Below are 16,715 nucleotides of genomic sequence, written 5' to 3' on the forward strand. Positions count from 1 at the left end.
GTACATAATATATTAAATAAAAAAATGTAGTGTTTCCGAAACGCGGGTATTTTTGATCACTTAAAATCATTGAAATAGAACTTTAAAGATAACTTTTATGTACGAACAGTGAAGTAAGCCATGAATACTAATGTATCAATTACTACGAACAAAACTTGATTTACAAGCGGGAATATCTAATCAAATGACGTTTGAGAGCTTGAACGGTCAACTTGATTTTCTTTATGATGAACCATATAGATTCAGATAGATTAACCCATACTCTGAGGCCGGGTCAGAAACAAAATTTTTTTTCTTTTCACCCGGTTGGTTTCCAGAAAAACCACATTTTTTATTTTTGCCTAATTTCACTATTATTGGCGATGTCAAAAAATTCTGCAGTATATAATATGTAATAGCTTTTAATAAAATCATCAAAATAATTTGAAATTTTGTCCCAAGATGCACATCTTCATTGAAATCTTCAGAATATTAAAAAAAATTCAAATGTTTATGTCTTTTCTTTGTTTGACGGCCCAAACGGCCCTTGAATTTTTGCAGATAGCCGTTATTTCTGTCGCTACATACTACGGAGATAATTAATTACGGGAATTTTGTGGAGAAGTTTAGAAATTATCTCGTTTCTTTTTTTTTTCAAATAAAAAAATTAAAATATGCGAGCCGTAGTGAAAATCAAGATGGCTGACGAAAACAGCGATGAAGGCAGTTTTTCATTGATTTTCGGGGATATCGTGTTTGACGTTTTTGGGTGTAGGTGGGTGGTTCAGCTTTTAAAACGTCAATTGACGTTTTTCTAACCTAAAATCGATTTGTGAGTGACCCCTAACTCTCATCCTTGTTGTTTTACAGTAAATACATCCTGTAGATGACTGATGTTGTTTTTTCTGAAAGCTTGATTTCCTAATGTGACTAACTGACTGGAGTTATTAGTTATTCAAAAGGCTGTCAAGTTCTCCCAAACCAAACGACAGGACCCTGCCGACGCACCGGACTTAACGAACACCGGACACGTGAAAGTCTGGTGTAAAATGAAAATTTTTTTTTTCCCACCGGACAATTTCTACACCGGACTTAAGGAAGTCGGAAGACTGGTGTCGACTACAATCAACTACTATACCAAATCGAAAATCGATGGGCCCCTTATTTTAATCATCTTGTTTGCCACACTTTAAACTAAATGAAAGTGAAGATTTTATTGACTGACAACAAACTGTCTGTTATGCGTGCAAATGAAAATGATGGCCCCTCCCCCTCCCCCTCCAATTCCCGCCCTGCTCATCATCCTGCTGGTCTGTACCATAACTTGGTCTAATGTTGACATCCCTCATCCTCTAATTTCGACACCCTTTTGATCAGCTGAAATTGATAGAAATGTTGAAACTGTTTTTCTTTGCTTAATGGTCAGAGAGGAATTATTCTTTTTCAATCAGTGATTCAAGCTTTCATATTATTCCTGTCTCTAAAAAAGGGTGTCGGAATTAGACGAGGGATGTCGATATTAGACCAACTTACGGTAAATGGGCTATTCCAAAAAAAAATTGTACAGGGGTATTGACGAACTTTTTTCACTAACCCCCCTGGAAATTTTGGATAACAAACTATCCCCTCGAAATTAGGAGTCGACACCCCTGGAAAGTGAAATTTTGTGAAAAAGGGCCTGGAAAGTGACTATTGATGCCAGTTTAGGAGGAGAGAACCCCCTGGAAACCTTTAATAACCCCCTTGGAAAATCTGAAATTGACCAAAAGCCACTTGGAAAATCAAGGCTCAGTCCCCCCTGGAAAAGTTCGTCAATACCCCTGTATCCAGACGATGTCAATCGAACGAATCGAACGCCGAATCAATTGAACGCAATCGAACGCAATCGAATGATTGAAATTCGATTGCCGAACGCAATCGAATGCCAATCGAATATTACCGCGATTTTCTCGATTGATTCGATTGCGTTCGATTAGTGCCTGGATTCGATTGATTCGATTGCGTTCGATTGACTAATGTATTCGATTGATTCGATTGATTCAACTACGTTCGGTTGGCTTATGCATTCGACTGGTTCGACTAATTGATTCTGTTGATTAACATTGATTCTCGTTCAACATTTGAATAGTTAAACGAGATGATATGAACACAGATATCTAAGCCCGAAGGGCTAGATTTGCGGCTTTAAGCTTTCTCCAGCAAAAAAAAGTGAAGCTAAAATTTGACTTTATAAATTTCGTGCCGATGGATAGGATCTAGCATTTTAATTGTTTTCGGAGCGCGAGATCAAAAAAATTAGGCGGCAAACGCTATTTCACATCTCTCAAACCGGTGAAATTGCATATTTTAGTCACGTGACTCTGGTAGGAAATCCTTCCAAAGATGAGCTTCACTTTTTGAACAAAGCTGCAAATCTAGCCCTTCGGGCTTTACAGATATCTGTGGATATGAATCATTTTAGCCTGGATTCTAGAAAATGCAGATCATGCAGGCCCACATGTTTACTGCAAGTTGTGTGTCAAAGCCCGTTCGTTGCGTTGATTTATCTATCGTATCGCGATACTTAACCTCCCTAATAAGAGGCGCTCGAAATTCAAAGGAATTGAGGTAAATTGGAATCTAATTTAATCGACCACCCGTCGAATGCAGTCGAACGTAATCGAACATCAATCGAACGTAATTGAATATCAATCGAACGTAATAGAATATCAATCGAATCAATCGAATTTTACCCAGAATTTTACGTTCGATTGATATTCGATTGCGTTCGGCAATCGAATCGCAATCATTCGATTGCGTTCGATTGCGTTCGATTGATTCGATTGGAATTTTCGTTCGATTCCGTTCGATTGACATCGTCTGGCTGTATGGTTTAAAAATGGAATAGCCCAATACTGTGTCCAAGCAAAAATTTCAGATTAACAAAACTGAAAAAACCACTGGCACGAATGAAACAATCAATTAACATTTTTCAAGTATAAATTGTATGACAAAAAAAAGTATACCAAAGATGAACATACCGACACTTCCCATAAAGTTATGTCACTTTTTTGACAATTCAATATTCAAAGTGCGATTCATCTTCCATCTTTGTTTTGATTTTGGAATTTTTTTTAAATCAGGTGACTTTGTTGTTAAATCTGTGTCAAAAACAGGAAAAACCATTCATCAAACACAGGAAAGCCGGTTTCTCCGACCTCTCCGGCCACCCAGTCTGGAAACGATGCAAAATGCAAATGCCACGCCGAATCATTTTTTGTTTAAACAGAGGTGCACACTAAAAAAGTTCCGCAACAACGGCCGATCGAATTTGCAGGGGGGTTTGGGGGCGAAGCCCCCGAAAGCCCTGGCATATTTGATCTTCTGACGTCTAAAAGTTGCTCAAAATTTGATATATTTTCTAGGTTATTATATTGCTGGTAGTTCTAGTAAGAAAGGCATAAGTTAAATCAATAAAACTTAGCCTTCAACTGCTATTTTTTAGTATTCTTGTCAATAAAAATGTTTTGTTTTGTTTATACCTAGCGTAATGAGATCGGGCGTTAGAATGGCGGGGCTCTTCTCGTCTTGAAAAGCTCTGACTTACGCCAATATCTTGTTTTATTTCCACTCCTTACGCCAAAAGTAATCACTCTCACGCCGAATATATTCGGCGTGTTGTGCACCGTTTCCAGACTGGCCGGCCACTTACCAAACTTTCTTGTCCGGGATATCATTTTTTGCGGTAAAAAAGTATGGCGCGCCAAAGCGGAAATAAATACTATCTCTCATTTCGCGACACTACCTTTCATTTCACGACACTATCTTTCACTTCGCGGCACTATCTTTCATTTCGCGACACTATCTTTCATTTCGCGACACTATCTTTTATTTCGCGACACTATCTTTCATTTCGCGACACTATCTTTTATTTCGCGACACTATCTTTATTAAAACGACACTTTCTTTTTTAAAACGATACTATCTTTCCAAAAAAACATTATCTTAATTGAAACATAGAGGTATAAAGAAAGACAGGAGATGAATTTGTCGGTAATTGGTCGTTAAAGTCTTTTGATTTTTTTTATGTAATAAATCAAAAGAAATTCTAGGCTCGCCCGATGAAATACGACTTTTTAGTAGAACTCAAGTTTGCTCTGAACATTCTTACTATCAGCATCGAAGATTTCCAGCCTTCTAATATACGAGAATAAAATAAAATTTAGCTCCACGAAATAAGTTTGCGTTCAATTTTGTCATCCATTAAATTTTTTTTTGAAAAGATATTTTCTCAAGCCAGAAAATGAAAAGTTCTTTATAAACACACACAATTTCAGACCCAATTTGTAGACAAAAAGTCGCTGGAGAATTTTGGAGGAAAGTATTAAGCAATAGAGTTCACCTTGAAGAAAATGTTGATCGAAAAATCTTGTCATTTGATGAAGGATTGCAAAGTTTACAGGCCCTTTTTTAATCCAAATATTTTCTTACACCAATGTCAGAAACAATGAATCTTGTCCCATCTTATTTCCAACACTTAAGTTAGCCAATTAGATTTTACCTATCAACAAATGAGCTCATTAAAAATGCACGATATGTGAGATTATGAGCATGCATACCTCGTAATATTTTTAATCGTAGGGCGAGCATGGTTACAATAGCATACTTCTCCTGTTTCTTTATACCTCCATGATTGAAACAATACTATCTTTTTTACGGGATACTATCTTTTTTATGGAAGCCGAGAAGTGCCATCGACAAAAAAATATTTAATTTCAGAAAAAAATTATTAATTTTAGAATAAAAGAATATTTAATTTTAGAAAAATAAATTTGAATTCAGAGAAAAATATTTGATTTTAGAAAAACGATTTAAATTTAGAAACAAAATATTCTAGGAAAATAAATTTAAATTGGGAAAAAAATATTTAATTTTATTTTAGTAAAAAAAAATAAAACTTACAAAAATTATCAATTTAGAGAAAAAAATTAAATTTTACTTTAGAAAAAAAAATTAAAACCTTAAAACATACCTTATTAATTGGAACTACTTCTCGCGGGTTTTAATTTTAGCGCTTTTCGCAATTTTTGTTACCGAAATCTAACGCAACCGTTACCTACCTATTTATGATACTCTACTTTTATGCAAAAAATCAGAAAAAATTTTACCTACGTTGTTATTATGGGAAAAAATGTCAGCGGAAAGTGACGAAAATTTTGAAGGGGTGACGAAATTTTTCCCCAACAAAATTTATTCCCAACATTTCATCACCTGACCAAAACTTTTTTTAACCGATTTTTTTATTCCCGACCAAAAACTTTTACTCAATTTCCCCCCAACCAAACTTCAAATCTAAATTTTTTACACCTTTATTAACCAAAATTAGTGTTTTATAAACGTCGAATTACAAGATCTATTTTCGAGCTAAGTGAAGAAAACCATTTCATTTGGACAGTTTAGTCATGTGAAAGTGACTAACTAAGTTGTAAATTTGGTCGGGGAAAAGTGACGAATTTGAAATTTTGGTCGGGAGAAAGTAAAGAAAATACCTCTAGGTGACGATTTTTTTCCCTGACGAAATAAAACTTCGACATTTTTTCCCCAATAAATAAAAGGTATTAAATATTGAGCATAATATCGGTTCTGTCAACTTGAATTGTTTGTGGATTGACATCTATGTGATGTGCAAAAAAATAATCTGGTCTGAACAAAAGTCAAATCCAAAAAAAAATCCAGGAAGTATGAAAACGAAAGTTGTAAGTAAGTGTGTGGCCCGGGAGGAATCAGGCCAAAAAGTTTTTCTTTTTTCAATTTTTTTTCATCAGACGGTGGACTTTTGGTTGTAAGCATGCACGGAATCAGGCTCTCCCAAAAAAAACTTTTTTCTAAAAACAGTTTTTTCTGAAGTGAACTTAATTTTTTCTCTAATCTAAATTGATATTTTTTCTAAATTTAATTTTTCTTACTAAAATTAAATATTTTTTTTCTAAAATTAAATATTTTTTTCTCGATGGCACTTCTCCGCTTCCATAATAAATATAGTATTGTTTCAATTAAGATAATGTTTTTTTGGGAAAATAGTGTCGCGAACTGAAAGATAGTGTCGCGAACTGAAAGATAGTTTCGCGAAATGAAAGATAGTGCCGCGAAATGAAAGATAGTGCTGCGAAATGAAAGATAGTGCCGCGAAATGAAAGATAGTATTTATTTCCGCTTTGGCGCGCCATAAAAAAAGGGCGCGAAAGTGCTTCAGCTTCTCCAACTTTTGCTCATCTGATTGATCTGCTCTTCTAAAAGAAGTCGAGGCTGCTCTACCTTTGCCAACTGACGGAGGTGTGTGTGTACTCAAATTGTTTCAATAAACTGAGAATGTAGCTTGGACCAACTCAAAAGCTCCAAAATCGAAATATTCAATTAAATTAAATAAATTTAATAAATGAAAGTACTGTGAATTCGTGAATTCGTAATTCTCACCGGAATTTTAAATACATCCCTCCCTTTGTAATAGACCTCAGTGGGACCCCCTACCCACCGAAAAATTTGGCCAAAATTTAGTCCAAGCTGGGGAAAATATCCTACACAATCCCAGCTCCACCGAAAATTGACTTTGTTTCCATCCCCTATGAGTAAATTCTGAAAAACGGTGAAAACCAGACTTTTCTATGATTTAGAATTGACTAGAGTATGTATCACTACAGGAATAAACTAACAATTTGTTAACAGTAGCTACGCCAGGACGTCATTGTGGGGTACGCCCGGGAGACGATCTCTTTTAAATAAGAAAATCATTTCAGAAATATTTTCATATTTATTAATCCCAAATGAATTGTGAAAACTGAACATGCAATCACGCCAAAATAAAATTCTATGATCACGTTATCACGCTTGAAAAAAATTTCTCCACACAAACTAAAAAAATCTCTTATGAAACATCACACTTTTTGAGCTCTTTCTCATGATGACACCATCGTGCTAAAAAAGACCCAACCAAGTCGAACCCAGTCCCTTTGTTGACGTCCATCAGTATAATCAAAAAAGGGGCTCAAATTTTTACTGAATGTAAAATGACATAATTTTGGTTAACTAAATTAATAACTAAAACAATACGCTAATGTAGAAGATTAAATCAGCGCATTTACCTGTAGAAATCTAATAGCGTACCACGCTGAATCTAAAAATATATTTTATTTTTGACATAATCATTACTCTCGATGTGTTTGTACGAGTTCCAATCCCATCAACCTTTGCGCTAATCTCTTTTGCACGTTAATTGAGCCGCGTTGAATTGTGGGATTGCAACTCGTACAAATGTCAAAAAAAGTGAAAAGTAATAATTATGACGTATGCATTGCGGAGCGCTATTGTATAAAACATCAGTCTAATTAAAAGATCGAAAAGAAAAGATTACCTAACGATTAATTTTGCCAACCGACCGCACACACTCGAATAAACTGAAACTATTTGTGGTGAAAATTTCGTGTTGTTTAACCGCAGAGGTCTCTAAGCATCTATCATTATGAGAAGAGTATAGTTATTAGCAAACCATCTGCTGTCGAATGACTTCGCCTGTTATGTCACTTGTTATTTGATCTAAAACCATGCAAGAAGTTGACGAGAAGAAATTCTTGATAACCTACTACTGTAATTCAAAAAAATGAAGTACTTGGTGTGCCTAAACAATTAGACAATCCTATCGTTTACACAAGATCACTAAAAAAGGAAAATTTAACCTAACTTTTTACATTTACAATAATTATAGTAGGGGGCCAACCTTAGTCTTTCCTGTGGGACGTAATCGCATGTGATTGTTTCGAAAGAAGATAGATATTTTTTGACAATAACTAATGAAAGGCCATACAATATCTGCTTATTATTACACCATAGAGGCAATAAGAAATAGATGAAAAATTAACTCCTTTTGTTTCATTGTACCTAATCATCTATCCAGGCTACAACCTTCTACTCAGAATCATGTTCGAGCTCGATACTTTTTTTCAGGACACACTGTATTTTCCAAGGTCAGTTTTGGAAAATGTTTTCTTACTTTGGCTTAAAATCTTCATAAAATACCACAATTGATTTGCAGAGTAAGTGGTTGCTATCATTGAGTTTCAAGCTCGAAGGGCTAAAGGCAAGATTCCTGGATGGGAATCCAGAACGCCCGCGCGTAGTTTTTACACAAACGCCGGATTGAAACTAAAATCTATCGCTAAATTTTAAGAAATGTAGTCCTCCAAAACAAAGGAACCGCTAGATACAATCCGTCGTCATGATTACGGTGCGTTCTATGCACGTTTTGGATGGGAAATAAGTGGCTTCAATTTCTCTTGCCTGAGAAGGGATAAAGTTTCGCCTCTAGCCCTTTGGATTTGAAAGTCAACGGTTGCTATGCCAAAAACGAGCAATAAAGAGTAACAAACTCAGTAGAAATACTTTCCTATACTTTGTCCATTTCAGTAAAAATACAGAGCGTTGAAATATTTTTGGGAAATCATTCAAAGGCTGGCGACGTCTTTGATGCAAAATCACCTCGTTTGAAGAATCATTGCAAGGCAATAAAAATATTATAAAACCCATCACAAGAAAGAAAATTTGAGTTTGACAGGAAATGGAGTGGAATGTAACATCAAGCCAGTTGGAACTTTGTATACTTGGCGGTGTGGTTAAGAAAGCGATAAAAAGTACTTTAGGTGAACAAACTTTCGCGAGCAGAAACTTTCGCGGCGATTTTTTGCGAATTTAGGCCCTTTTCGCGAATGTAAATGTCTTTAAAAATTCTCTGAAGGGCCATTCGCGAAAGTTTATGCTCGTGAAAAATTCTTGACAAAATAGAAAATCTGTAAACCTCAAGCTTTAAGTAAATTGTAACTTTTGTGGCACTTTTTAAGTTTATGCTCGCGAAAAATATTTTTCCGTTAAATTCGCGAAAGTTAAAGTCGTGAATTTCGCGATTTTTCGTCCTCACGAAAGTTTTTGCTCGCGAAAGTTTGTACGCATAGAATAGCTTTGACTTTGATCGAGTTTGATTTGTCGATCGAAAAGCTAAACTTTGGAAATATAGGTTGATTTTAAATTTTCACCGTCTAATGGGTTTTTCCAGAGAAAAATTGAATATGAGGGTGGAAGATATAATACTTTTTGGAAATTTACCCCCCGAACATTCTGACTTTTGATCCCCCAGACAGCAGGTCTACCCCCCCCCGGACAAGCATTAGTTAACTAACCCCTTTGACACATAAAATTACCCTCAAACAGTGCAAGTTTACCCCTAGACGCGGCAAATTTTAAGGATTTTTCACTACCCCAGACACTATATCCTCCACCTCCACCTCGTACATGGGTACGAACATTTTCTGGAAGAGCCCAATGTAACAAGTAAAAAGTAAGAGTCAGGCTCTCCAAGGGAGTGAATTTTTTGAGAGCTAGAAATTTGAATAACTACGAACAGAAATTTGGGAAAATCATTTGGTAGGTCAACAGAAGGGATGTAAATATCTAATTTCAAGTGGTCTATAACACAGTCCAAAACAGTCCGAGGAGAAAATCAAAAAAACCAAAACGAGAGAACCTTATAAAATATTGATAAACTAAAATTATTCAAGGGTCTATCCTCTTGCAACCAATCAGCGTCAAGTTCATCAATTTTTCATCCAATCATCTTCCGAGGATTTGAGAAAGAGCCAATCAGAAAAGAGGTCTGTCAGTCGCATGAATTGAGCGATGGACATCACAAATTTTCAAAAACACTTTTTTATCGAAAATCGATCTATGATGTGGTTTTTAAAAATAACAGAAAACCAGTTAAACAAGTTTTAACAAAGTTGAAGAAGGAATGAAGATTTTTTGACTAAAAATGGTCCGGCAACTAAGTGAAAAAATATTAAGAGCAGTTTCCATGTTCGAAATTTTCCTAACATTTACCTTAAGGGAACTAATTTTAGTCAAAACTAATTATTGCGAGCAGTAGAATATCTATAGGGGCTAAGCAAGCATCCTTGCATTACTTCTGGGGGGGGGCACTGACCTTGATGGCCGATGGGGACATACCGCTGGAGTTTGAAAAATTTACCCTGTCAGATATGAATGTTTGCACACGAAAAATTGAACAATTTTTCTAATTTTCACCCTGAAATTGTCAAAAATAACCAAAAATCGACCCAATCAGATACACATTTAAAAGATTAGTCAATTTGGGACGCTGTCAGATATCTCAGAGCCTAGAAAAGGGACCCTGGCCAGCGGTACGTCCCCGTACCCAATTTTGCACAAGTAACACTCCCCCGGGCAGTACATAATTGATATGGTTCTGCATCCTGATTGGCTGATCGAATGACCGACCATCCTGATGATCAGCTCAAAGTGCTCAAAATCAAATACTTTCATTTCAGACGGAGGAAAATTGATTTCACACTGAAATTCGCTAAACTGACCCAGAATCTTCAATTTTACTGAAATCTGAGAAAGAAAATGCCACTTTCAAAATTGGTTCAGAAGGAAAGAATTCGGCATTTGCAATGAAGCTTATAGGATTCTCAACAAAGGAATTTAACCCTGCAAAGACCGAGGCAAAGACTGGAAAATTTTAAATAAGATTCGTATTCTGGAAACCCAGAATAAGGGTAAAGCACTCATATGGTCCGAACCACGGCACGTGCCGCCCTTAAGAGTAAGTTTTCAAGACCCTTGAAATGCACGGTAAGGGTGTATTTTTGATAGAGTGCACTACAAGGGTCTTCTTTTAGCTGGATACACTGCCTATAAGGGTGTGTTTGGGGATTTTGAAAGCCACTTTTATGCTGGTACATGCCGTCGTTTTGAAATCGAGTGCCCCCCCCCCCGGGTCTGGACATTTGCGTTACTTGAAGCCCTTGAGGTAAACTAGAGTGGAAAGTTGGAGAAATAACGTCTGTTTGTGCGGAACTCGTCAACAGTGTTTTTGCTCGAATAAAAAGAAATGCGAAATAGAAAAAGAGAAAACTCAAGATGAAGGATTGAAAAAAAACCTGAAAATCTTGTTTTTCTATTGTAAAAAATTATGAGAAAGGAAGAAATACATTTCGGTTCAAAGGTTTTCCGTTTGAATGAATAATTTACAAGGAAAGAAAACTGTAGCAGAAATACATCTGATGGACATACTAAGGTGACCTTGAATTGACATCCTGCACTCCTTCACAAACGTAAAACCCATCACCAACCTTCAACACTCTTCAAAATACAAGCAATGGAGAACTGATGAATAATTCAAAGCCATCAGTCCATCTATTGAACGCAAAGTTACGTAAAAACACAATACATTTCTTTGTTTATTGTTCTCATCAGCCAATCAGAACTTTGAGGTCTATCTGACGGTCTGTAAGACCTTTCGATCGATAGATTTTCATTTTTTCTTCTCCTCTCTCTTCTCTCTCTTTCTAATTTTCGAAGGACGAGCTATGAAGGAATCTTGCTTCATGTCCAGAATTGGTTAACTAGTTTTCTGGTTAAAGTTTCTCTTTCTGTCTAGCATACAATCTTACGAGCAGAAGATAGACCAAAAAGCTAGGTGGCAGAATGGAAATGCAGGACCAATTAGCGGGACACCGTGACATAGAATGCGGGTCACAAACAAAAACACGATTAGACAGAAGGAAAATGAAGAGTTGGATGTTTTCTGTATTGGTTTTGTTAGTTTGTTTCTTCGCACAAGCATTGAGCATGGGTTTTTACGTCAGCTTTGGAACCATGTTTGTGGAGATCATTGAAATCTTTAACACAACAGAGACCAGAGCAGGTGAGAAGTTTATGATCATTAAACTATCGGACATTTGACTTATTTCGGGACAATAAAATGAGTTTAATTTCTTTAAATTATGCCTATAGATTCAAGGTATGAAGTTCTAGTTCAGGGAGGACATTATCAGCTAGTAAAATAAGGTTCTAGTCAACTTAACATGTCTAATTATCAGCACTTTACTAATTTTCAAACAGGCTCTCTTCAAAAACTTTTCACTCGCGTTTGAAATTGAATTGCACTCCACTGGACTTTATAAGCTCGGAACAATAGATTTACGATCCCCATTGGGACAATAATTGAAATTTTTATCCCCACTGTGGGAAAAAGCTCCACCGGGGCTGTGAGACAGGGGTGATTGAAATTTTTATCCCCACTGTAGGAAAAATTTCCACCGGGGCTTTGAGACAGGGGTGAATAGAGAGGAGAAGCTTTTCTCTCAGAACCGATTTTGATTTTGAGGGAAAAAAGGGAGCCTGTTTTGATAAGCAAAAAATTTATTTGTCCGGTTGTGTATTTTTTTTTCAAATATAAATATCTTGTCAATTTCCAAAAGTCAAATGAACAGGTGGTAAGTGACAAGGTAGGGAAAAGGACATCAATTTTTGATGATCCTGCAAAAAATCTTTTTCAAAAAAGTAACTCCTTCTATTAAATACAACTGGGAAATTTAGCAAACACGTCACAAAAATATTTTGCAAAAGTATCTAGTTTTCTATAGAAATCTGCAAAAATATCGTTAGGTTTCTAAAAATAGCAACTCAAGTTTATTTTGTGATCATTCTGACGTCATAAGTGTCACTTCTTTTGCAGCTCTAAAAAATCTAAGAAATTATTAATAGTCTTGCAATATTTTCTCTAAATAAAATTAAAATTATATAACTATAATTTCAAAACTTCAAAACAATCTCGTCTCGTCCTAGAATACTACAATAGTTTTGACCGATCAAAATCTTTATTTCAGCTTGGGTTGGGTCGATTGCGTTGAGTGTTTGTTTCGTATTGGGCACCTTTTCATCATATGTCTCCAAGAAGTATGGCCATGGACTTGTAATCTCCATCGGAGGCGCTTTCCTTGGGCTTGGTCTCTTACTCTCATCATTAGTAGCTGATGTTCTATCTCTGACACTCACATTCAGTGGGGTAACCTCGATTGGATGCAGCTTGTTATACTTTGCCTCGCTTTCATGTTTACCTTGCTACTTCAAATCCAATTTATGTATCATGACATCAATCGTTTGTTCAGGCAGTAATTTCAGCGGCATCACATTTTCACCTTTGATGGCCAACCTTATCAAACAATACAATCTCCGTATTTGCTTTCAAATGTTCTCCATCACAGCGCTCATCCCCATCATCGGTGGGCTGATCATTCACAAGTATTCCACACAACCCTCTGAGAAGGAGAGCGAACATTCCCTTTTACAGAACGAAGAGAAGGAGGAAGGTTCTCCTTACAGCAGTTTATTCAATAATAGAAATTATTTATTGGTCCTTTTGTCAATGTCATTGATCGAGCTTTGTTACTTCATCCCATACATTCATTTGGTAAGTCCAAATCTTTTTTGACTTTTTGGAAAAATTATAATAGCAGCATTTTTTTTCACCATTCAACACAGTCTTTTTTGACTTGATATTGATTCTAGCTCCCTAGTCGACACAGATCGTCGAAACAACATAACATCTAAATAATGCTCTGCTATAGTCATTAAATGCACATTGATAAATCTCCTTTAAAAATTTCCCAGCTGGTACAAAACGTAGCTTGTACCACCTTACCCACGGGCGTTTCTTATATTTTGAAAAAAGTTGCAGTGTGTCGGTCTGTTTTGGTTAGCGAGATTCTGTGTCTCAGTCTCAAAATCCTAAAAAACACAAGCATAGGGGTGCTCTTTTGAAAATTGAAAGATACCATTGCGATAAAAGTAACGTCACTTTAGTTGAGCTAGATTGAATGCTAGAAATAGCTATCCTCCACCACAGAGACATACAGTTTTGTGGAAAAAATGGTGAAACACGGAATGTTGCCTAACCGTAATAAACCGAACTTTGCGTTATCCTTTCAGTTAGCAAAGAAGAGTTTCATAACGTCAATATCACATTAAATGAACGTTGAAACAACTTATATACGTATACCGTATTACTTCGAATAAACGCCCGGGGCGTTTATTAAATTTTTTCGATTTTAGGAGAGGCGTTTATTCGAAGGAGGGCGTTTAAAAGAAGTAATACGGCAATCCTTTCTACAGCAAGTCATTAAGGAGATTCCCCATAAAAATCTAATCGACAAAACATTTCATACACATTCAGGTAAATTATGGTATTCACCATGGCGTATCGTTACTTCAAGCCAGTTGGTTGCCCGTCATCCTTTCCATTGGTGGTTGGTGTGGAAAGATCATCTTTGGCATCATTGGTCAAAACAAATACATCAACATCACTTATCTTTTCCAAGTCTTCCTACTAGCCATGGCTGTTTGTTTGACATTGTTACCCCTAGCAACGACATTCAATCAGCTCACCATCTTTTCAGTAGTGTATGGTGTTTTCGATGGTGGCTTCACCGGCTTCATACTACCCTTAGTTGCGACGACTGTACCTTCTAAACATGTCGGCATTGCTGTGGGAACACTTTATTCATCAATCTCCATTGAATTACTATTTGGAGCTCCACTGGCAGGTAAGCATGAACTTTCTGTCTTCTACACGTTTTTTTTTTTTTAAGAAACTAGTTTTACCAAGCAGCCTCAATGTTTCTTAAGAAATCGGCCTTTTGAGCCTTAAATGTTTCTTACATGTTTCTAAACTTTTTCAAGCTTAAAGAACGCATGTCGATAACACAATAGTCTTTCTACGGTACTTTCCTATCTTCTATATTACTTTTCTGACTTTCTCAAGTGTTTCTAACTGTTATGTAAGTATTTTTCTGGAACTTTGCCTTGATGATTGGAAGGTTCTTTAAAAAACCAAATTAAAAAATGTTATTTTTTCATTCTAAGCCTCAGCATGTTTCTTAGATGTTTCTTAGTTTTTAAGCATTCTGAGCCTCGTGTTTCTTAAAAGTGTGTTTCTAAAAAAAAAAAAAGTGTATTAGCGGGTATAACTGCGCTTTCTGTGACGGGAACGAATAGCTCCTGATGTGTCTAGATCCTGACTGACTAAGGACGGCGGTTTTACAGGTCGAAACTGCGGTTATTCCAAATCGTTAAAGTCACCCGTCGTCCTCAAAAAATAAACACGTAAACTCGCTATTACATCCAAGAATGACCTCACAGCCTCCTCCTCGAAGCCTTCACCACAGTAACAAGTGATTCCAGGGGTTCTAGATTGACTAACATTTGATTTCATAGAAATCGTGTTTGAAATATCGCTTTTCATTGAATTTTTCAGGGTTTCTGTACAACGCAACCAAATCGTACGCAGTACCTTTCATCCTCTGTGGTGCCATTTTGCTGACATCAGCGGTTATCCTTTTCTGTATCCATGACAACAATTCAAATAAACGGAACAAAGGGTGTCACCGTACGAATAACGTTGAAAAGAAACAAACGATGGAAAAAGTGAAGAATTTTCTAGAACATTTCAAATTAAATCTTCATCTGGAACAATTACTGATTTTTTTCAAACTCGACAATTATGGTGAAACTTCTGAAGAACATGAAGAACATAAAACTGTTTTACTGCCGATAGACCATCAACAAAACCTAAAATCTTCATTAAGCAGACTACCTCTTGATTCTGATGAAGGTACCAAAGATACCAATAACAATTCTATAAACTCTGCTCTTCAACACGAAGGAGAGCAGCTTTCACCAGAAAATGAACAGGCGATCGAGAAAAAACACTCCATCATCGAGTTTATTAATAATGAACCAACTTGCAGCCTGATACATAAGATGAATGGAGAAGAGACAAGCTCATTTCATCAATTACAAATTTTTGTAAACAGTTATTTTTCAATCATAACGCACATGCTAGTGCCCACGAATTGGAGGTTGTCACAAAATTTGATGTCCGAAAACTCGACTCCCTGTTGATTGTTCATTTGGATTTTGAAATATCTTTCTATTATTTGTTTGTAGATATTGTAGATATAGAATTTTTTTAACTTTTATACAAAGTAAAACTAATATATTTAGGATTAGGTTTCAATTTACATATTTAGTGACTTGTTAGAAATTTTAGAAATTTTGTTATTGTTAGCGAGTTAGTGAATCTTACCACTTTATTTATGATTTAACTTTAAACAGTTACAAATTACATGAAGAATATCGAAAGCTCAGCTCAATTTTTCAAAAGATTGCCAACTAAACTAATTAATTGAAATTTATAACTAACTTTAGTTAGGACTGATTTTGTCGAAAATAATTTCTCCTCGAAATGAAAATAATATTGATACGTCGCTAAAAAAAGTTTTCTTTGTAATTAGTTCCCTTATCGCTAATTAAAAGAAAAGCGAATTACACGCTTTTTTCTTATCTTTTATAAAAATACCAGGGTGAAAATTGGCCAAATCGTAAGGGTGAGTTTCACAGAATTTCAGATAAGAATACAGTCATTTTGTATTTGGTTCAGAAAAAAACTGCTTCTTATGTTAGACTTAAATTGAAACTATGAGGCAGAAATATAATTTTAGCTCCCAATGTGCACTCAAAAGTCCAATGTTTGTATAAAAGTCTAGTCTAAAAAGTAAGAACATGTTAAGAATATTTCACTCTAAATTTTGGCAATTTCTTAAGAATACTTGACCTTCATCCAAAGTACACTATTCATGATATGCACCATTGCAATGTCTTCCAAGCACCCAACAGCTGATTGGTTGAAAGTGACGTATTGAATGATTTTACGTCACTTACAACCAATCAGCTACTGGGTCCGTGATGTAATGTCAGAAGACATTGCAATGGTGGAGGCCCCCCCACCGGACCCTCAATTCACGCAATCACGCAATTTTTTTTCGAAATTCACGCATTCACGCAAATTTTCT

At 35.9% G+C, this 16,715-nt stretch overlaps 1 protein-coding gene across 1 annotated transcript; it reads left to right on the plus strand.

Annotated features, from left to right (window-relative positions):
- The first annotated feature begins 10,960 nt into the window (after positions 1-10,960).
- On the plus strand, positions 10,961-16,158 carry LOC136798056 (monocarboxylate transporter 13-like). Its single transcript, XM_067054640.1, has 4 exons — positions 10,961-11,728; positions 12,693-13,276; positions 14,039-14,408; positions 15,119-16,158. Exons 1-4 carry the CDS (start codon positions 11,509-11,511, stop codon positions 15,763-15,765), a joined length of 1,821 nt encoding a protein of 606 aa, XP_066910741.1. The 5' UTR covers positions 10,961-11,508; the 3' UTR covers positions 15,766-16,158.
- The last annotated feature ends 557 nt before the right edge of the window (positions 16,159-16,715 follow it).

Source organism: Clytia hemisphaerica, unplaced genomic scaffold (assembly GCF_902728285.1).
Source record: "Clytia hemisphaerica strain Z4C2 unplaced genomic scaffold, Clytia hemisphaerica genome assembly, whole genome shotgun sequence".
NCBI classification, from domain to species: Eukaryota; Metazoa; Cnidaria; class Hydrozoa; order Leptothecata; family Clytiidae; genus Clytia; species Clytia hemisphaerica.